The sequence below is a fragment of the Phyllostomus discolor genome, chromosome 3, assembly GCF_004126475.2.
Source record: "Phyllostomus discolor isolate MPI-MPIP mPhyDis1 chromosome 3, mPhyDis1.pri.v3, whole genome shotgun sequence".
Lineage (NCBI taxonomy): Eukaryota > Metazoa > Chordata > Mammalia > Chiroptera > Phyllostomidae > Phyllostomus > Phyllostomus discolor.
The window spans coordinates 34,323,633-34,344,924 of record NC_040905.2 but is presented as its reverse complement, the minus strand read 5'-3'; the positions used below and the strand labels follow the sequence as shown (position 1 = coordinate 34,344,924).

The 21,292-nt window shown below is 47.3% G+C and overlaps 1 protein-coding gene across 2 annotated transcripts in view; it reads left to right on the top strand.

The window, feature by feature from the left end:
* The first annotated feature begins 2,040 nt into the window (after positions 1–2,040).
* Positions 2,041–21,292, top strand: part of CEP72 (centrosomal protein 72) — a 32,781-nt gene continuing 13,529 nt past the window's right edge. Inside the window, exons 1-6 of one of the 2 annotated variants that reach the window (XM_028516822.2) lie at positions 2,041–2,258; positions 8,715–8,842; positions 9,835–10,027; positions 14,402–14,510; positions 16,472–16,650; positions 18,743–18,955. In XM_028516822.2, coding sequence (XP_028372623.1) covers positions 2,177–2,258; positions 8,715–8,842; positions 9,835–10,027; positions 14,402–14,510; positions 16,472–16,650; positions 18,743–18,955 — 904 coding nt within the window. In that variant the 5' untranslated portion in view covers positions 2,041–2,176. The remainder of the gene's footprint in view (positions 2,259–8,714; positions 8,843–9,834; positions 10,028–14,401; positions 14,511–16,471; positions 16,651–18,742; positions 18,956–21,292) is intronic. The other variant, XM_028516814.2, reaches the window with a different exon arrangement.

The window sequence follows — 21,292 nt, the reverse complement described above, 5'->3', positions numbered from 1 at the left end:
TGATGTTTAATGATGATGTTGAAGAGTATTTAGCAACAGTGTTCATAAAAAGAAAAAAAATTGGGTTGGCCAAAAAGTCCGTTTAGTTTTTTCCATAAAATAAGAGATTTCACTAATAACTTTATTGATTTGGACATTTTGAGTATGTCGGCTATCTCCGGTGCGGTGTAATGTTGATTGTTGTTCATTAATGTCTCAATTTGATCTCTGTCAACTTCAACTGGTCTACCCGACCATGGGGCATCGTCCAGCGAGAAATCTCTAGCACGAAACTTTGCAAACCACTTTTGACACATTTGATCAGTCACAGCACCGCCTCCATACACTGCACAAATCTTTTTTTGCTTTTCAGTTGTTTTTACCTTTCTTGAAAAAAATACAGCATAATATGCCAAAAATGTGGATTTTCTTCCATCTTCAATATTAAAATGGCTACACAGAAATTCACTAATTCTGATGTTCTTTTTAAATGCATGCTGATATGACAGCTGTCATAATACAGTCTAACAAAATTGTCTGGAATGAAGTTAAAGACAACTAAGCCCTACTAGAGCATCGTACGGAAAAAAAACAAAAGGACTTTTTAGTGAACCTAATGTGTATCTATGAGAACGCTCAGCATAGTCTCACCAGTGTTAAATACACACCGGCTTGGAAGACATCCCTGAAGGACACACGTGAAGTGTTAATGCCGGTTATCTCTGCGTGGGAAAATGTTTAACCTTGGTTTTCTTCAGAAATTTTTTGCCTCTTCTACAATATGCAATACTTCAGTAACAGAAAACGTGATTTTCAAAGTTTTTTTGGGGGGCACTTCTGGGACATTAGAAACACTGTGTGGTGCTGTCCCACAGGACATGTTCAAGGTCTGCTCTCCACAGCTCAGCCTCAAAGACTGGGCCACCTGACCTGAGGTGACCGCAGGCAGGAGGAAGCAGCTGGTGTTTGTAGTGTGGGTTGTGTCTGACAAGCTACTTGTCTTGGATTGCGGCCAACAGAAGCCTTTTGTCTGCCTTTGTTTGCTTCTGAAAAGCAAGGATATTTGTTCACTATTTCTAAGTCTCTTGGCTGCACAAAGTTCCACTCAGCAGCAACCTGGTGTGGTGACCCACAGGCTGGCCTGGGATGTGCTGGACGCCCTCCAGTTTTGTAGGAAGGGGACCGAGGAACAGTCTCAGGATAGATTGTGTTACAAGACAATCTTCACCCAGTGTTACTGAGTGTTCTACGGTCTGGATAAATGGCTGTACAGGTGCCCAAGGAGGAGGCCTGTGTGGCAGGTCTGAATCTCAGAGATGGGGCACACTGCATAACACCACCTCTACCCCCCACACCCCTATATGCCTCCACCACCCAGCCTGTGACATGCCAGGGGACGATACTAACAAGCTGGTTAAATCTGGGGTTAAGGGGTAGCAGGGGCGCCCCCAGACACCAGGAGAGGGTTAGGGAGGGGCACCCAGGGCATCAGCTGGGTGGGGCAGATTCAGACCTGGAATGGGGTGTTCCCTACGTCCTGTAGATCTTAATGGCTCCTCACGACTCCCCATAAAGGACCCAGAGGAACAGACACGCAACGAACCTTCTGGTCAGCGGGTGGCCAGCAAGATCGGACACCGGAGATCTCCGAGAAGTTGAGAACCAGGACGGATGAGGACTGGCCCCCGCGGAGTGATTAAGGTGGGAGAGAAATGCTCCTCCACGTGCGGGAATTTAGCCCAGGACATGGATAACACTGGGGGGCAACAGGGTCCTCATCTTGGGGCGGGTCACTAGGTGGGACTGGTCTTCACGTGGAGCCGGTCACCAGGTAAACCAGGGTCCCTACCCGCAAGCGTCTTTCCCGGGGAAGGCACCAGGCTCAGGAAGCGACAGCATCTCAGGGACATCGTAGAAAGAGCAGACCCGGGTCACCCAGCGCCCTAGGTCCTGGGGCAACTCAACCCAACCCTGCAGCTAGAGGTCCGGACCACCCAGGTTACCTGCTTCGATTTTCCTCACTGCCTTAGGTCCTCTGCCCCGCCTTTTCGATCGGGTCCCAGCTCCGGGCCCCGCCCACTTGGAGTCCCCGCCCTGTCCCCGGATCCTGCCGCCACCCTGCCGTAAGTCCCACCTAGTCCGGCCCCCGACCACCAATCTGCGCAGGCGCAGGCTCAGAGGCTTGCCGTTTGAAAGCATGGCGCCAGTGGGCTCGGTGCTGGTGCTGTGTGAGGACAAGATCCGGGAGAAGAGCGGCCTGGCGCCTCACCACGACCTGGGTGCGTGGTGGCCGGCGGGCGGGCGGGGGACCCTGGCTGAGGGTGCGAGCTTCCCGCCAGAGGGTCAGACCAGAAGCGCCGGCACAGGGACCAAGCGGTCCCGAAAGATCACAGGCCTGGGAGGTGATGGGGTGGGAGTACCGGGGCGGGGTGGGGGGGAGGGAGGGGGCGGTGCAAAGGAGAGGGTGAGGGGTGGAGGGCTGGGTAGGGGACCCTCGTGGGGAAGATATGGGACGTGGAGGTAGGAGGCGGGGAGGGGATGAGGTGGGCGACCTAACTATTGCAATATAATTGTACATTTTATGTTTCTCCCTCCACTTCACGTATTTTAAGGCTGTGCTATTTGTCACATACTATTTAGGATTTTTTGTCGTCTTGTTGGAGTGACTCATATTGTATATGCAGTGTTCCTCTTGACCCTGATAATTTTCTTTGTTGAGACATCTATGTTGTATGATATTAGTGTATGTAGCCGCTCCAGGTTTACTTTGATTGGTTGGCAGGGCATGTCTTTCCCCATCTATTTACTTTTTATCTTAACCTGCTTATATCACTACATTTGAAATTAGTTTCTTGTAGACAGTGTATATTTTGTTTATTTGAATACATTGCCAATCTCTGTCTTTTGTAGTGTATTTAGACCATTTACACTTAATGTAATTATCAACACAGTAGGGCTTTGGTATGCCATTTTATTATTTGTTTTCTGTTTGTTCTCTTTGTTTTTGGTTTGGTTTCCCTTTTCCTGCCTTCTTGTGGTTTATTTGAATATTTTTTAGCTTTCCATTTTCATTTATCTTTTATATTTTTTTGGCATATCTCTTTGTATAGTTTTTTTAGTGGTTGCATTACAAATTACAGTCTACCTGTGTGGACATTTTACCAGCTCGGGTGAAATGGAGAAACCTCGCCATCACTTAGGTTTCATTATCATCCCTGCTTTATATTTTTGTTGTTTCAAATATTTCCTGTACATACTTTGAAACTACATTAATGATAGTACAATCATCTAACATTTTAACTAACTCAGAAGGAAACATATTTATCCACACGTTTATCCTCTTATTTTTTCTTCATTCTTTCTTGCATCTTTATATTTAAAGAACTTTTTTTTAAGCATTTAGCTTTGGGTAGGTGTCCTGGTGACACACTCTCTCAGTGATTCTGTATTTGAGAATATTTTGTTGGAAGTCCTGAAGGCTGTTTTTGTTAGATGTAGATTGAAAGTTACATCTCATTGGATTGAAAGTTCTTGTCTTTCATCATTTGAGAAATGTGATATCACTTCTTCAGACCTTTGTGGTTTCTGAAGAGTAATTCCCTGCCGTGTGGATTATTTTTCCTCTGTGGGTAATGCCTATTAAGCCTATGTTCTCTCTGTTGCTTAGATAGAATAATTTTGGCCAGTCTGTCTCTGCATTTACATTTTGAATTTTTTCCTCTGACATCTCTATTCTGTTATTGAGCCACTCCTGTGATTTCTTTCTGTTTCAGCTATTTTTCATTTCTGAAATTTCTTGTTTCTTTTTTTGTTAAGATTTTATTTATTTATTTTTAAAGAGGGAAGGGAGGGAGATAGAGATAGAGAGAGAGAGAAACATCAATGTGCAGTTGCTGGGGGTTCTGGCCTGCAACCCAGGAATGTACCCTGGCTGGGAATCAAACCTAGGACACTTTGGTTCCCAGCCCGCGCTCAATCCACTGAGCTACGCCAGCCAGGTTGTTTCTTTTTTATAGTGTTTCTTTGCCACGAGTTCCTATATTTTCATTTGTTCCAGCGATGTTTGCAGTTGCTCACCAAATTATTGTTATAATAGTTGTCTTAAAATTTTTGTTAGAGAATTCTGACTTCTGTCATCTCAGTGTTCATGTGTCTTGATGGTTTTCTCTCATTCAAATTGAGATGTTACTAGTTCTTGGTAATTTTTTGTTGTGTCATGGACATTTCAGATGTTAAGTGGAGAGACTCTGTCTTCTGTTTAAATTTCATTAGTCATTACGGGCACCAACTGAGTGCTGCCTTGCTGCTGAGGCGGTGGCCAGGCAGGCTCTTGTCACACACATGACCTCTGCACATGCCTGCAGGCCACCTTGTTATGGCCAGGCCAGGACAGTAGTCAGGGCCCACTTTCACAGCCCCTGTGCAGGCCACTGTACAAGGCCAGGTGTACCAGGTGCATGTTTTCCTCCTTGGTGTTGGGCTGGAGTGGGGCTGATGTACTTTTTGGTCAGTTTCCACTGGCGCTTCTAAGTTGACAGCTTCTTTGGCACTCAGATTGGGGTGCAGTGAACAGGAGACCAAACAAAAACACCCAAACCAACCCAGGGCATTCATTGCTTGACCCTTCCCTTCCCCTTCCCTTCCCCCTTCCCTTCCCTCCCCTTCCCTTCCCTTCCCTTCCCTTCCCTTCCCTTCCCTTCCCTTCCCTTCCCTTCCCTTCCTTTCTTTCATTACAGTTGACATTCAATATTATTTTGTATCAGTTTTATGTGTACAGCACAGTGGTCAGATGCTCATATACTCTACAAAGTGCTCCCCTGGATATTTCCAGGACCCACCTGGCACCATACCCAGTTATTACATCATTACTGACTATATTCCCTGTGCTGTACTGTATATCCTGTGACTGTTTTTGAAACTCCCAATTTGTACTTATTCCCTTCGCCTTTTATACCCAGTCCCTCCAATCCCTCCTCCAACAAACATTAATCTGTTCTCTGTATCTATGAGTCTGTTTCCATTTTGTTTGTTTATTTTGTTCCTTAGTTTCCACATGTAAGTGAAATCACATGGTATTTGTCTTTCTTTGACTGGCTTGTTTCACTTAGCATAATAATCTTTGGGTCCATCCATGCTGTCACAGGTGTTAAGATTTCATTCTTTTTTACGGCTGGGTAATATTCTACTAGGTATATGGGGTGGGCCAAGGTAGGTTTACAGTTCACATGGAAAGACTCGTGCAGGTTGGCATTATTACAGTAGCTTTCTTAACTCAAAAGAATGTTACTCACAACCGGAAACCTATTTTTGCCAACCCCTGCATGTGCCACAGCTTTTTAAAACACTCATCTGTTGATGGGCACCTGCGTTACTTACAAGCGCCGAGACATGGAGTGACGCAGCAGTGACGCAGCAGTGACCATAGGGGTGCGTATATTCTTTCAAATCAGGGTTTTGGGTTTCTTTGGATATATACCCAGAAGTGGAATCACTGGGTCATAAGGTAGTTCCATTTTTCATTTTTTGAGGATCATCTCTACTGTTTTCTACAGTGGGTGCACCAGTCTGTTCCCGCAACAGTGCGCAAGGGTTCCCTTTCTTCCATATCCTCACCACCACTTGTTTATTGATTTACTGATGAAAACTATTCTGACAGGTTTGAGATGGTATCTCACTGTGGTTTTAATGTGCATTTCTCTGATGATTAGTGATGTTGAGCATTTTTTCATATGTCTGTTGGCCATCTGTATGTTCTCTTTGGAGAAGTGTCTACTCAAGTTGTAGGAGACCATTCTGCGTGGTGTGGGCCCAGCTCCCACTCGGAGATGCACAGGACGCACGCCCATGGATAGGTTCTCCTGTGGGGAATCAGGCCTACAATGTGCCTAGGTTGCTTTGAGTCTTGCTCTTGCTAAAAAAAAAACCTCTCTCACCCTGAATTGAGGACATTTACTGCAAAGTAACTTCCTAAAATCCATGCTAACCCTTCCAAGGATGAGTGTTACCTGTTCAACCACTTTTGCCTTTTCATTTGCAAATATCCCTCTTCTGTGATGTGATTAGCAGCATCCTCTCCTTTGTTTTCTGTAAAAGGTAACCACCTAAAGCGAACCTATACATAGTAAATGAGGACCATCGTGTAATGTGAGGAGAAACCCAATAAAGGCCAGTCACGGCAAGGGCCAAGGCTTTTGTTCCCCTTGAGAGAAAAGCCATGCTGTCCCTTTTCCTCCACTGGACTCGGTAGTACGTGTGAATGTCTCATTTCATCCATAATGACGTGGGCACTGCGGGCCGGTGTCTGCATCACAAGTCCTCTGCCCATTTTTTAAATTGGATTGTTTGTTTGTTTGTTTGTTGGCGTTGAGTTGTATGAGATCTTTATAAATTTGGGGTATTAATCCCTTACTGGATATATCATTAGTGAGTATGTTCTCCCATTCAGTAGGTTGTCTTTTTGCTTCATCGATGGTTTCTTTTGCTTTGTAAAAATATTTTAGTTTGACGTAGTTCCATTTGTCAATTTTTTCTCTTGATTTCATGCCTGCGAAGATATAGCAGAAAATGCACTGCTAAGAGAGATGTCAGATTTTACTGCCTATGTTTTGTTCTAAGAATTTTATGGTTTTGAGTCTTACATTGAGTTTTTAATCCATTTTGAGTTTATTCTTGTAAATGGTATAAAAAGGTGCTCTAGTTTCATTTTTTTTTTGCCTGCATCTGTCAAATTTTCGCAACACCATTTATTGAATAGACTGTCTTTACTCCATTGTATGTTCTTGCCTACCTTGTCAAGTAATAATTGACCATATAGCTATGTGTTCATTTCTGGGCTCTCTGTTCAGTTCCATTGACCTGTGTGCTCGTTCTCGTGCCGGCACTGTGCTGCTTTGATTACTATGTCCTTATTCTATAGTTTGATACCAGGTAGCATAGTACTTCCAACTTTTTTCTTCTTTCTTAAGATTGTTATGGCTGTTTGGGGTTTTTGTTGTGGTTCCAAATACATTTTTGGATTATTTGTTCTAGTTCTGTGAAAGACTCTATTGGTCTTTTGATATAGGAATCGCGTTGAATCTATAGACTGCTTTGGGTAGTGTGGACATTTTAACTATGTTCATTCTTTCTATCCATGAGCAGAGTACATGCTTCCATGTATTTGTATCTTTGCAGTTTCTTCAATGTCTTATAATTTTCCAAGGACACATCTTTTACTTCCTTGATTAAATGTATTTCTAGGTATTTTGTTTTTTGTGCATTTGTAAGTGTGATTGCTTTTTTAAGTTTCCGTTCTGATGGTTCATTATTGGTGTATAAAAATGCAACTGCCCTGGCCAGGTTGCTCGGTTGGTTGGAGCATCGTCCCATACTCCAGATGGTTGCAGATTCCATCCCCGGTCAGGCGCATACTTAGCTGTACGGGAGGCAACCGATCGATGTTTCTCCCTCACGTCAGTGTTTCTCTTTCTCTCTCTCTCTCTCTCTCTCTCTCTCTCCACCCCACTCCCTCTCCTCCGCCCCCTCCCTCTCAAAGCAATAAACATATGCTCAAGTGAGGATAAAAAGATTAAACTGATTTCTGAGTATTTATTTTTTTATCCTGCTATTTTACTGAATTCATTTATCAGTTCTAGTATTTTTTCATATGTGTGGAATCTTTAGAGTTCTTGGTATACAATATTATGTCATCTGCAAATAATGACAATTTTACTTCTTCCTTTCCAGTTTGGATGCTGTGGCTGGGACTTCATCCAGCACTCTGCTGAGTAAGAGTGGTGAAAGTGGACATCCCTGTCTTGTTTCTGTCCTAAGGGAAACACTTAGTTTTTTTCCCATTCAGTATTTTGTTAGCTGTAGGTTCGCCATATATAGGTTTTATTATTTTGAGGTGTGTTCTCTCTATTCTCACTTTGCTGAGATTTTTATCATACGTAGTGCTGGATTTTGTCAAATGCTTTTTCTGCATCTGATCGTATGATTTTTATCCTCATTTTGTTTATGTGGCGTATCACATTAGTCGACTTGCGGATTTATACCAATCTTGCATCCCAGCAGTAAACCCCACCTGATCATGGTGTATGATCTTTTGACCATTTTTTGAGGTCCCTAGGTAGCTGGCCTTCTGTTCCCCACCCTTCAGAGTTGTCTGGTGTTTGGTTTCTGTATTGTTGTCCTGGGTTTTTAGGATGACAGATTGGGAGAATTCGTGTGAAATGTGTCTACCCTGTCTTGTCCTGGACCGAAAACCTGCAAACCAGTTTCTTTAATGAAGACATGTTTTAAACCATAAGTATCACTGGGAAAGTACTGACGCATTTAGACCCAGATGTCTTTTTGACGAGAAACCTATTTTTGTGGTGACATGTATTTAATGCGTGCTTATTGGGTATGCCATGTAGAGCACACAGTGCACGGGGCATGCAGTTTGCTCTCACATGTAATGGGCATGGAGTGGCCGGGTCAGCTGCGTAGTGACCCCTGCATGGAGGCTGCACAGCCAGTGGGGTGGACATGGGAGTGGAAGCAGGAGCCCAAACAGCAGGACGTTCGTGGTGACAGCGGGTGCTGGACGGAGAGGCAGCGGGGTGAGGAGCAGGCATGGGTTCACAGGCGTTTGGAGGTGAACATGAGCTAAAATTTTAAATGCAGTTCCTGAAATTATGATATCTCGCTTTTATGACAATTTATTTTCACTTTAAAAATAAGGTTAACATCTCATAATTTTCTATTCCTAGCTGAACTTCGGTCATTATCTATTCCTGGAACCTACCAAGAAAAGATTACTCACCTGGGAAATTCTTTGATGAATTTAACAGGTCTAAAATCTTTAGATCTCTCACGTAACTCCTTGGTTAGTCTAGAGGTAAGTTTTAGGTTTGTTTCTTAAAAGAGAATTTATTGCTATCACCTGCAGTAGTGGAAAGCACATTTACAATTAAAAATGAAATCTATTTTGTAACCATGCCTGTGGTGCCTGTGTACTGCACACAGACGGTGATTTAAGTGCAAGGCCGTTTCCTTGCATTTCCTGTGCGTGCCAGGTTGCTTGTATGTCACAGCACACCTTGCAACTACTTCGACAGCCGGAAGTTGTAGCGCTCTGATGAACAGTTGTATCTTATAAGGAATAAACTAAGCCCAGAAGATTACTGTGTGCACGCCCCTGACTCTTCCACTCCTCTGTCAGCTGTATTTTTCTTTATTCATTTTCTGCACTGCAGCTCCGTTTATAGTGTGCCTCTGGGTCACTGCAGGCCACAAGTGCTGGTTTGCTGCAGTGGGCCTAACCCAGCAGAGACTCGGTCCTAGTGAGTGAGTAAGAAGTCAGCCAGGTGATGGTGCCGAGTGGCTCAAATGGAGAGGGGTTCTGGCTGGAAGGAAAGGCAGGACGTAGCTGCCCAGGAACATAATAGTTTCAGCACCCTTGACTTGGGGGTCAGAAGTCGGCTCAGAGTCAGAGGCGAGTTTCAATCCAGGCTGCACCCAGTGCTGGCTCATCTCTCATCCCCTCCGAGCCCGAGTTTTCTCATCTGTGAAATGAGAACAGGGATAGGGCTTACTCTGGGGCTGTGTACGACAGAGTGGAGTTGTATAAATCGCTTAGCTTGGCCCATGCTGAGAACACGCTGTCCTCAGTGGTCACGACTGTTGCAAACTTCCCTGAACAGCCAGTCGCTGTGTGCAGGACAGAAGTTGGTAGATGAGAACACATTTCAGGTTTGTTCTCTACTCGTAAAACAGTATGTCATCGTTACTAGTGCATTTGTTAAGTTGGTTGGTCAGTCGGCACTGCTGGCCCATTTTACTTCTGTGTTTGTAAAGCATGCACTCATTAGCATTTCGTCCTGTTAACAGGGTATTCAGTACCTGGCTGCACTGGAAAGTCTCAATCTCTACTACAACTGCATTTCCTCACTAGCAGAAGTACTCCGGCTCCACTGCTTGACCGAGCTCACAGATGTGGACTTGCGACTGAACCCTGTGGTGAAGAACGAGTCTGACTACCGCCTCTTCGTCGTGCACATGCTGCCGAAGCTCAGGCAGCTTGGTAAGCGCGGCGTGCTCACACCCTCCTCCTGGGGCCCCGGCTGGTGTTTGGTGCGTCGGACAGATTGCACCAATGATTTTTCTGAAAAGGAAGGTTGTTTTCTACTCTTCTGGCATGAGTCCCTGTGTCACAGGATGGGCCTTGCTGGAGAGCTGCCTGGGAAGGTGACGGGGAACCCGTGACCACACATGATTGTTAGGGAGGCCAAGAGCACAGGCGTGGGCTGGACTGCTTGGTCTCACTCTGGCTTCGCTTTCTAGCAATTTTGCAGCACGTTTCTGAACTTCTGGTGCCCAGCTTCTGTGCATGGCCCTGGCCATCATCTCAGATTCAGCTAAACAGCTGGATTCTGCTGGGTTCATACTCACCTAGAAAGATGGAGACTAGAAGTTCATTGTTTCACACCCTCCCACAAGTGACAGGGGTAAGAGAGAGTGAGGTGGTTTTGTTGGCAGGTAAGCCACCACCTGGGCTTAGTAACCCATGTTTGTAAAAGAAATGGATCTCTGCGACAGGGTCACAGGCAGCGCTTGCAGGGTGCCAGCTGTACATGTCCAGTTGGGAGGATCACACTCAGGGAAGCCACATTGGCGCCTTCCCTCCTGTCCCCCCACCTACCAAGAGATGTCTTTGCTGTGAGCAGTGTGGCCAGTGGCACTTCCGATGCTCCCTCACATTGCACTTCAAGGGGGAAGAGCTGGAGCATGAACCCAGGACCATGGGGCGCACAGGTCTTGGGGGAGGGAGAGCTTGGGGGCCTCGTACTCTTCTGTGTGAAGCGGGTGGTCAGTGCTGGTAGCTGTGGTGCAGGAATGTCTGATCAAGGTGTCGTCGTGCGCCCCAGTGACCACAGCGTGTCCTCAGTCTGCAGGCCCATTCACTTCTTGGCAAGGCTGGGGATGCATCTGGGGAATCCCCCTCTCCTGGGTTCTGACCTAACAAAACCAAAGTGAGGCCCACATCAGGGCAACATCTGTCAGGGAAGGCGTTGTTCTGCCCCTGTCCACGCGGTCAATACTGAGCGGCAGGCAGACCGCTGGGGGTGGATTTGCGCACATCTCAGTGGCAGGTGTGTGTCAGCTTATCCTCCAGTGCCCTCCACAGCCTGGGCCTGGGGCAGGGCCGGGCTGTGGGTATTAATGACTGACACCCAAGGCATACTGCTGAGTCAAACCTACTTAAATGTCAGGGTTTTATTTTAATTTTTAGATATTTGAGAGGAATAAGTACTTCTAACTTTTAACTCTGAGCAACTTATAGTTGAATTTGGCTCTTTTCAGAAGCATTACAATCCTTATCATGGAACATTTTTTGCAGTTTTCTGTTTTAAGTCATTACTTTTCTTTTGTCATAAAAGTTTTAGGTTCACAATCTTACAATGTTTGTACAGAGGATGGGTGTGAGAGTCTTTCCACGTGGGAAAGATATTTCCAGACACAAAAAGGAATGTGATTGAAAGTCACAGCCGTTGTAGGACTCGTGGCCTGCTCGCTCTAGCAGACTATGCAGTGAGATTGGGCGCTCGGTCGTTTGTTCCGAGAGAGTGACTGAAGGCTCGGGAAGCATGTGGAGCACAGCAGTGGGGTGTCAAGGGCGACCTGTGGAGTAGAAGTGGGGTCCAGGAGCAGAGCAGGCAATGTGTATGGGTCTGGGGATTGTGAGATCTGGGAGGATGCTGCAGAGTCAGGGTGTAACAGAGAGGTCTGGCCAGATCTCTGGGCAGAGGGGAGGGATGCCCAAGAGGGGTCGGGAAGTGCTGAAGGCGGGGGATTGAAATCGTAAGCGAAACTGCCTGACAGGCTTCCATACCCCAGGGAAGGGCAAGTAACTAATGTGGCTCATGACACCGCTTGCACAGGGCGTGTGTCGGCTGAAAAGGTCACAACACATGTGCATCGTGAAGGTGAGCGCGGCGATCCCCACCCTGGGCAGAGACGCTGTGCCCCTACACCTGACTAGAAACCCTGCTTCCCACTTCTGGGTCATGGCGGCAGGCGGAGGGGCAGAGACAACACTGTGGGCTGATGCATGTGGTAGACATTAGCTTGAGTTAGCTGGGAATTTGGATACTCCCACAGCACGTAGGATTTGGGGGGAAAGGTTTTAAATGGACGGCGCAGAGAGTCTTACCTGCTTTTGCATTCCCCTCACACGGTTGCGAGCCAGCTCCCAGATGCTGGGTCCTGTGCAGGACACTGCGGCCCCGCACCACTTGGCACCACTCCCAGTCTCTGGCTCTGAGAGCAACACATGGATGCACCGGAACGTTCTCCAGCTCTGGGACTACAAGCAGCCTTGGACCCCCAGGGGCCCTCAGGACGGAGCCCCTCACGCAACCAGCTGCAGTAATCTGGCAGGCACCTGGCTGGGTGGAAGGAGGAGGCTGTGGTGGGGGGATGGAGATGCCAACTCCACAAGTGTGCACTCCAGAGAGAGAGAGAGAGCCTGGGGCTGGAGAGATGTAGATCTGTTGGCACGGCAGCCTTGAACTCCAAAAGGACAGATAAGAATGGGGGTGGGGAGAAATCTCTGGGCATGGATTTGGATTTCAGTCTTTTAAGGAGCAAGGGGATTTCTCTGTTTAGCAGAAGAGAATGGCTTGGAGCAGGGGAGCCTCTTGCTCCCCCAAATTAGGCAACCTGTTAATAAAAACCTTTTCCCTTCCCCACCAATTATTGTGCTATACTTGTGTATGGCAGCAGGCGGCCGAATCCCACTTTGGTAATAGGGAGAGAGTGTAGTTTTGGGGAGAATGAATTTTGCATTTGGTTTTAGCCAGACTGAGTTTGAATTTATAGTGGAATAGTCCAGAGAAATATTCTTAGAATAAGGGACTTGGAACTGACTCAAAAGTGAAGTTATGGCTCAGCCCTTGCCTATGTGTGGCTTGGCTAGAACATTATCCCGTAACTGAAGGTCACAGGTTCGATTCCTGGTCAGGGCACACAATCTAGTTTGTGGGTTTGATTCATGGTCCAGGTGTTTACGGGAGGCAATCAGTCGATGTTTCTCTGTCACATCGCTGCTTCTCTCTCTCTTCCTCTCTCTAAAAAGCAATGAAAAAATGTCCTTGAGCGAGGATTTTTTAAAAAGTGAAGTTAAGGCTCAGTGAATAGAGTTGTACGTTGTGAGCACAAGGAGTGTCCACACCATGAGAGCAGGTCCCATGCTGGGGGAATGTGAGAGATGGGAGGCCAGGAGGTCCCAGGCCATGTCTCAAGGTTGGGAGGAGAGGGGGAGGTCACTGAGGACGGGACAGGGATGGGGTTAGGATGGCAGCTGTGTCTCAAGGAGCAGCCCCAGTTGCAGATGTGCTTCTGGGTGGTTTCCCTAGTTCCTTCATTTCTCTGCTTTGACATCAGCTCATTTACTCATATCTTAATGGTAATGGTGTACTTTTGGGTTTTGCCACAGGTTAAATGCTCTTTGGAGGGCAGGTTAGGAACTTAACCACCATTTGTAATGTTAATTCTGTGCTCAAATATGTTGCAAATTCCACAGCACTAACTTTTTAGCATTTGAATCACCTCATGTTCAGTATTTCCTGAAGGAAGTCCGGAAGTTGCCTTTGATGCCCAGGGCACCAGAGGACAGTTTAAACTTAACTCTTATTTCCCAGTTTTGAGGATCTGAGGATGCAAATGCTAGGCATAAACACATGCCTAGGCTGTCTTCTCTCCAGCATGTTCAGGGTTCTCACCCATGGAGACTCTCAGGTGTGTTCAGTGCGGTTCAAGAATGCACACCCAAAATGTGCATTATAAGAACAAGCCCGGCCCTGGCCAGGTCACTCAGTTGGTTGGAGCATTGTCTCATACACCAGAAGGTTGTGGGTTCGATCCCTAGTCGGGGCACGTACCTAAGGTTGTGGTTTGATCCCCAGTCAGGGTGTGTATGGGAGGCATCTGATTAATGTTTTTCTCTCACATTGATGTTTCTCTCTCCCTTCCTCTCTCTCTAAAATCAAATATATCCTGGGGTTAGGATAAAGAAGGAAGGAGATGGAGAAGGGATCCCTGTGTGGGAACTTGTATGTGTACTTCTTTTCAGGCTGTGTACAGCCTGCCTCCAATACAGTGTCTGAGGTGTGAGCTTTCGGCAGTCAGGGTGGTTCTTTTGGAATCAGCACTCAGCATCGCTGAGAAACCGAGTATAGCCACCAAAGCCCAGCCTCCCTTTATTGGGTCTGTTCAGTGCTAATGCAGGACACTGCATCAGCAGTGGCAGGGTCAGTCTGGAGGGGATGGAAGATCTGGAATGAGTGGCGGCAACCCTGGCCATGTGTGGTGTACTGCAGGGTATTGACGGGATGCCAGGAGGTGCGCCTGCTTCACGGCATCTCTTGCTAGTTTCTCGGCGGTGTTTTCTCCTTAGATGACCGCCCCGTGAGAGAGAGCGAGCGGAAAGCTTCCCAGCTGCACTTCGCTTCCAAGGGATCCCTCGACTCCACACACAGCTTCCCAGCTGTCTGCAGAGTTGGAAGGTATGAACATGCATGGTGTTTGTGGAAAGAAGGTACTTAGGCTTGTCTGGTCATAGCGTGTTTAACTAAAAGATTAGAAAGCTCTGTGTTGACTAAAAGACGTAAAAGATATTTTTGTGCACTGATCACCACTTAAAGGGCCGACATGCAGGGGAAAAAAGAGGGAAGGAGAAACACCGGATACCAGCTGGGGCTCAAGGAGACAGTGGGATGGAGTCTCTCTCCATGGTCCACATTTTGTTTGAATTATTTTTAATATTAAAGTGTTTGTTAAAGTAACACATGTAAAACGAATAGTGCGGAATGTGGTCAAACACGAGTCCTCTCTCCCACCTCCTGGCCCCCTCCCCAGCAGCCGCTTGCACTCATTCCTGTAACTGTCTCTGCTTCCAGGTTCTGTTTAACGTGCTTGCTTATCAGCAGGCAGCACAAACTAATTGCCGTTTTTGGGTGTGCACACTTGAAGCAGGACCTGACAGCTCCCATCACCCCTTCCCTGCACCGTGGTGACAATATGTGGGCTGTGCCCCTTCCCCTGTATTCTCCGCTCAGTGTCCTGTGGCCGTGCTCCAGGCTCTGCTGTGGTGGGCTTGTGGGAGTGTGTGCCCACTGGTGCCTCCCATTCCCGCCATCTGCATCTTCATGTTTAACTTTAGGTCATCAGGGTTGATAGTATTTAGCTATTCTGAAGCCATCAAGAGTCTTCATACTTTGCGTATGGGTTGATTCTAAAGGCAAAAGTCAATCAATCAACTGTTTACATTTCTCTTAATGTGCTAGGGTTATGTACTTCTTGTACACCATTTTGTTTTGTCTGAAGCTTTTAATAGTTTTCTTTTTCTTGCATTATATGCCTTAGCTCATTTATAAATTCCTGTAATGTAGAGGTTGGCCAGGTTTTTTTGTAAAAGATTGGAGAGTGAATATTTTCAGCTCTGTGGACCATATGATCTCTGTCCCAGCTTCTGAATTCTGCCTGTGTTGAGTGAAAGCAGCCATAGGCAATACTTAAAGGATTGACTGTGTTCCAATAAAACTTTATTTTATAAAACGGGCAGTGGGCCAGATCTGACCCGTAGCCTATACTTTACCAACTTCTGTTCTAACGCCTTAAGATCAGATCCAAATCCTTGGGATCTCCTGATCCCTCAGATGTGCCCCCTGTAGCCTCCCTTGCCCTCACTTCCCTATTTCAGACCAGACTGAGTGCTTTGTAGACAACCGTACTTGGTACCCCGTACAATGGTCTGAATGTTTGTGCCTCCCCCACCCCAAATCCATATGTTGAAATCCTAATCCCAAAGATGATGGATGGTATTGGGAGACAGGGCCTTTGGGCGGTGATTAGGTCATGAACGGTGGACCCTTCATGAATGAGACCAGCGCTCTTATAAAAGACGCCTCACAGAGCTTCCTAGCTCCTTCCTCCACCTGAGTTTATGAGTTAGCTGTTCCAGCTTTATTCTTCTTCAATATTGAGTTGCCAATTCAAGGTCAATTGCCTTGTTATATAAACTTCAGAATCAGTTTGTTAATATCCCCAAAGTACCTTGCTGGGATTTTGATTGGGATTGCATTGCATTGCATTGCATCTTAAGATCAAGTTGGAAGTGGAAGAAGGAACACCTTGACAATATTGAGTCTTCCTATCTCTGAATGTGCACTGCCTCTCCATTCATTTAGTTCTTTGATTTTTATTAGAGGTAGTTTTTCTCATAGAGTTTGAGAGTGCCACCATCACAGGCCTTTGCTTTCCACCGCTGGCTGTCCTGCTGAGTCCCTCCTCTGCCTCACTTCAGCAGAGGGAGGCACAAGAGCCATTTCCCACACTCGCACCGACTGCTCCCTCCCAAGAGCCCTGTGGCTGTGCTGGCAATGCAGTTGTCTCCCCTCACGGGGCCTGTGCAGGCTGGAGTGTGTCCCGGTTGGAGTGACAGCACTGAGCTGGCTTTTCCTTGCAGACCGAACCACTCCAGAGCTAAGTGCACTGACCCTTCTGCCAAGAAGTGCCTGGTCATGGATGCCGATGACGAGGCCGTCCTGAACCTCATTGCCGAGTGCGAGTGGGACTTGAGCAACCCTCCTAGGAGCACAAGTTGCAGCCAGAAGGAGCAGGAGGACGACTTCCACAGCTCCCAAGGTAGACTGCAGCTCCACCCAGAGCCCAGCAGGCCCAGCTTGCTCCGGGCACAGTAGTGCTTTTTAGAAAATGTACCTTTAAATATAGAATCTTCATGAAGTCTCGTGTACTTGTAAATGTCAGTAATTTGGACTATAGAATTATAAAAGAAAAAGTTATATATTTAAGTTGAGTATAGTCATACTGCATGGTAGTTTAAATTGTATTCTTTCTCAGATCAATTACAATTATAGGGAGGAAGTCAAATGTGCAAGTAGACAAGAAGGTAACATCCTGTTGTTGGGGACCACTCTGTATGGTTTCCGAGACTACAGCCCCACAAGAGCAAGCCCTGAAAGGGGGTAGTACGTCTCCCTGGAAAAACAGGTAAAAACGCAGGTGGCAAGCATGACTGGACTCTAACACCAAGGGTTCCCATGGGAACCAGGCCTACAATGTACATTGTATCCTTTGAAGCTTGCTCTGCTTTGTTTTTTATAGCCTTGGTGACATAAACTGAATGTGTAAGTTCAAGGCATAAGGAGTAAACTCCTTATCTCATGAAACACCCTGTGGCTAACAGACCGTGACCTATGACAAATCTCTGTGTTCCTTCCGTTGTTAACCATAAATACCTGTTTTTGTGTGACTAGAGCCTTTTGACACTGACTGATGAGCTATCCACGTATGCTGTATACACCTACACATACCATTCCCAATAAAAACCGTTGGAGAGAAGGACTTGGGGCATTCTCCACTAGAGGGAATTGCCACCCTCTTTCTTGCCAGAACAGCAAGATTGTGTCCGGGACGATTTATTTCTTGTCTGCGGCGGGCGGGAGGAGCGTGCTGTTGGATGGAGTTCCTCCCACATCCCGTGGCCAGTGGGATGGACATTGTGTCAGCCATGGGGGGTGTTCACTAGCCTCAGGGATCACTTAGAACTCAGGCTGCCACGTTAGAACTTTAAACGCAACAAGGTCATCTTGAAGTCTTTCCGGTGCGTGCACAAACTCCATCACTTTGCCAGGGACTCTGTTTCCCATTAGGGCTTGTGTGTAAGTTTTAGCACCATTTCTCCTTCCATTACGAGTTTCTGAGAGCTTTTCATGAAGACGACAGCAGGCTGAGGTGTAAGTTTGGGCTGAAATCCCAGGATCCGCCTGCTTGCAGGAGGACATCTGCTCTTCGGGCGTCCTCGCCAGCTCTTGGTGCTGTCTGTCTCTTTTGTTCTGGCTGTTCTTCTGGGTACGTTTTAGTATTTTATTATGGTTTTAATTTGATTTTCCTGAAGACCCATGATGAAAATCTCATGTACTTCATGGGCCATTTGTACGTCCTCTTCTGTGAGGCTTCTGCTCAAGTCTGTTCCTCTCCCTTCTTCTCATCTTGGCAGGAAGTCATAAGAGTTCTTTTTGGTTTTTAATACAACCCTTTCTCTGATGTAAGTACTGCACATTTTCTCCCATTCCATTGTTTGCCTTTTGTTTTCTTAACAGTGCTTTGAAAAGTAGAAGTTTTAATTTCACTGAAGTCCACTTTATCAAGTTTTTTCTTTATTTGATTTGTGCTTTTTTATCACCCTGTAAAAAAGCCTTTGCCCCCTGCTTGTGCGGATTTTCCCTGTGGGAGCGCAGACACCCTGCGGGCCAGTGCTGAGGTCTGCGGCCCACTCTCAGAGTGGTTCGTGAGCGGGTGGGAGACGGGTCAGGCTGTGCCCCGCCCCCGCCACCGTATACCCAGTGGTGCTAGTGCCATGGTTGAAAACACTGTCTTTTTTTCTCCCTTAGTAACCTTAGGGAGTTGGTTAATTCAGTTGACTCGAGCCTCTGTGGTTTCTGGACTCTGTCTTGTCTGTCACCAGGTCTGACTTTGCACCGACACCACGCTGTCCCACGTCCTCAACTGTGTGGTGAGTGGTGAGTCGGCCGGTGTCGGGCCTGTGCCGGGAGCCTCACCGGCAGGACTGCTAGACTCGCCACGCATTTGGTGATTGCATTATTGACCTACTTATTTAATCGATATACTTAACAGATGATAATACACTGTCAGACACAATTAAAATGTAACTGTTAGTGAACTAAAACATTTTACATGCTCTTTAATAAAACAGAATCCAGACACCTGTGGAGCCCTCACTCGGTGCAGCACCAGTGTGGGGACTCCATAAAGAAGGGCTATGAGAAGAGGAAAGGTGGCCCCAGAGGGTGCTGTCCAGAAAAGAGGCTTCAGAACCAGCACTGCGGGGAGCTCCCGCCGCCGCCCGGAGACCCGCCGGAGGCCTGCCGCGCCTTCAGGCCGCACCCACACTTCCCGCCGCACCCAGGTACTCTCACATGACTTCCCCGATCTCTCGCACGACTGCCCCGACTCCTTCGTAAGCATGTAAATATTTTTCATCCTGTGAAATTTCTCCTCTTCTCTTTGTTTGCGGAACTCTCTAAAATGTCGTAGGACAGAACCTTGTGCACTGTAATTTAGAATATGTCCATATTTTGATTCCTAGTCTCTGAGTACTTTGTGGTTTTTCTCTACACACACATGCACACAGACTTTTTTCTCCCTCTCCCTCTCTCCCTCTCTCACTCACACACGTACATTTTCTTGTAAATACATGGGCCCAGGTTATAGCAATAGCTGTCTTTTAAAACTTAGAGATGAGGATATTTAGTAAGTTAACCAAAGTGCTATGTGTGCATGTGGGACAGAAGTGCCGGAAGAGCTCCTACGTGAGTGAACCTGGCCCCTCATGGGGCTTATTCAGGTGAGTTCGTGGGGTCTCTAGGGCTGGGATGGGCTGTGGTGATGACCTGCCCGGGGTGCAGGCTGCAGGCTGCTGCAGGGTGCGGCGCTGAGGCCAGGTCACACACTCCTGCTATGTCCTCTCCTTTGACTGGCCTGGTTGCACCTACCCTGTGTCCTGAGACGTCATAATGACGCTGTGGGCGTGGGTGCACAGGACCCCTGTTCCCACCCAAAGTGATGACTGTCAGAAGTCATCACTTCGCTTCCGTTCACAAAGGTGCCTGTCACGGTGTTTAGACCTCCTTCTTGACCTGTAGTCCCTGTGAAGTCCCAGACAGAGTGAACACGGAAAGGCAGCACCAGCAGAACAAGGAGGTTTCATATCTGCTTCATCCAGTCCCCCATGTTGGCACCAACCGAATTTGCTACCCTTGCCCCCGCCCCATGTACATGCATGAGCCTTTATGTGGGTATATGTAGATAGGTATACACATGTATTGTATGTGGGTCTGCTTGTGTGCTTATATATATGCATATGTGTGTGTCCATATGTATGTGTGCATATACTCTCTTTGGCACCTTGGAGTGGGGTGTCCTGGCATTCCTAAGCATTCCAGCATGGTCCTCTAAGAAAGGACATTCTCCTGAACAGCATTTTCCCCTCCAGAATAGGAAATGAACTCTGCCACAGATGGAGCCTAATCATGTCACCAGGTGTTCCAGCAACATTGTTTCCTTTGCGGTCCAGGACCCTGTCTAGATGCGCACAGCATGTCTGTCATGGCTCATCAGACTCCTGTGACCTGGAATGATTTGTTGATCTTTCTGTCTTCTGTGTGCTTGAGGGTTTTAAAGCATTCAGACTCTACTATTGTGGGGTGACTCCCAGTGTGGCTTGCTCTGCTGGTCCCTGATGGCCAGACTCAGCCAAGCATTTTGGAGGGTGGGCTCATACTGGGCTTTGGGGCCAGAGTGGGGAGAAAGAAGAACACAGGTCACAGGTCAAGGTGAGGTGGTGTGGCAGTGCATGGTCTGCGTCTGTCCCCAGGGACAGGGGCAGGGGTGGGTGGCATGCAGTAACCTATGGGGTTGTGGAGAGCAGATGGAACGGTTTGTCTGTGGACCCAGTAAGGGTTCCACTCGGAGACAGAAGGACTTGGAGAAGTTTGGTGATGGACACAGAGCTGAGGGAGGAAGGAGCACATCTAGGTGCTCGCTGATCCGAGCAGCCAGGTGCCTGGCATTGTTTACTCAGGTCATGAGCACAGGATGCCTGGGTCTGCTGGGGAGTCCCAGCTCTGCTGGGGAGTCCTGGGCTTGGCTCTGCTCATAGTGAGCCTGGGGGACATGTAGATGTCGATGCAGTGTGGGAATGCAGAGGAGATCCAGAGAGGCCTGGGTGGGAGGGCAGCCTCAGGAGGCCCATCAGTCTGGGGCATGGGGAACCAGGCAGCGTGTTCAGAGTTCAGGTAGAGGAGGGTCCCAGGACTCAGGCCTGAGGAGCTTCAAGGAGACAGCAGGGAGGTACAGGCCCTGGGGGCCCAGGAACAGCCTGCCTTCCGAGGGCCCTGGTCCACATGAGTAGGGCCCAAAGCGCCCAGGTGCTGCAACACCGCTGGGGAAGCTGGTCAGCAGATGTGTGCCGTGTCCCCTGGGGGAGGGAGGGTGGCTCCAGGTACTAGTGACATTAATGGACTCTCCTATGGGAACAAATGGTTGAGTCCTCTCTAATTTCTGAATTTTAAGTTTTTACTCACTTGACTCATCTTTGCTATGTGTAATTTTGGCAAGAACACATAATAATTAGTTGATTCATTTATGGAAGTTATTTCCTCAGTCCTGTCACTCTGATGGATTTTCCACGTGTTGCACACGCATATACAGGTGTGCACATGCACACCCCTTTTAAGTAACAGCA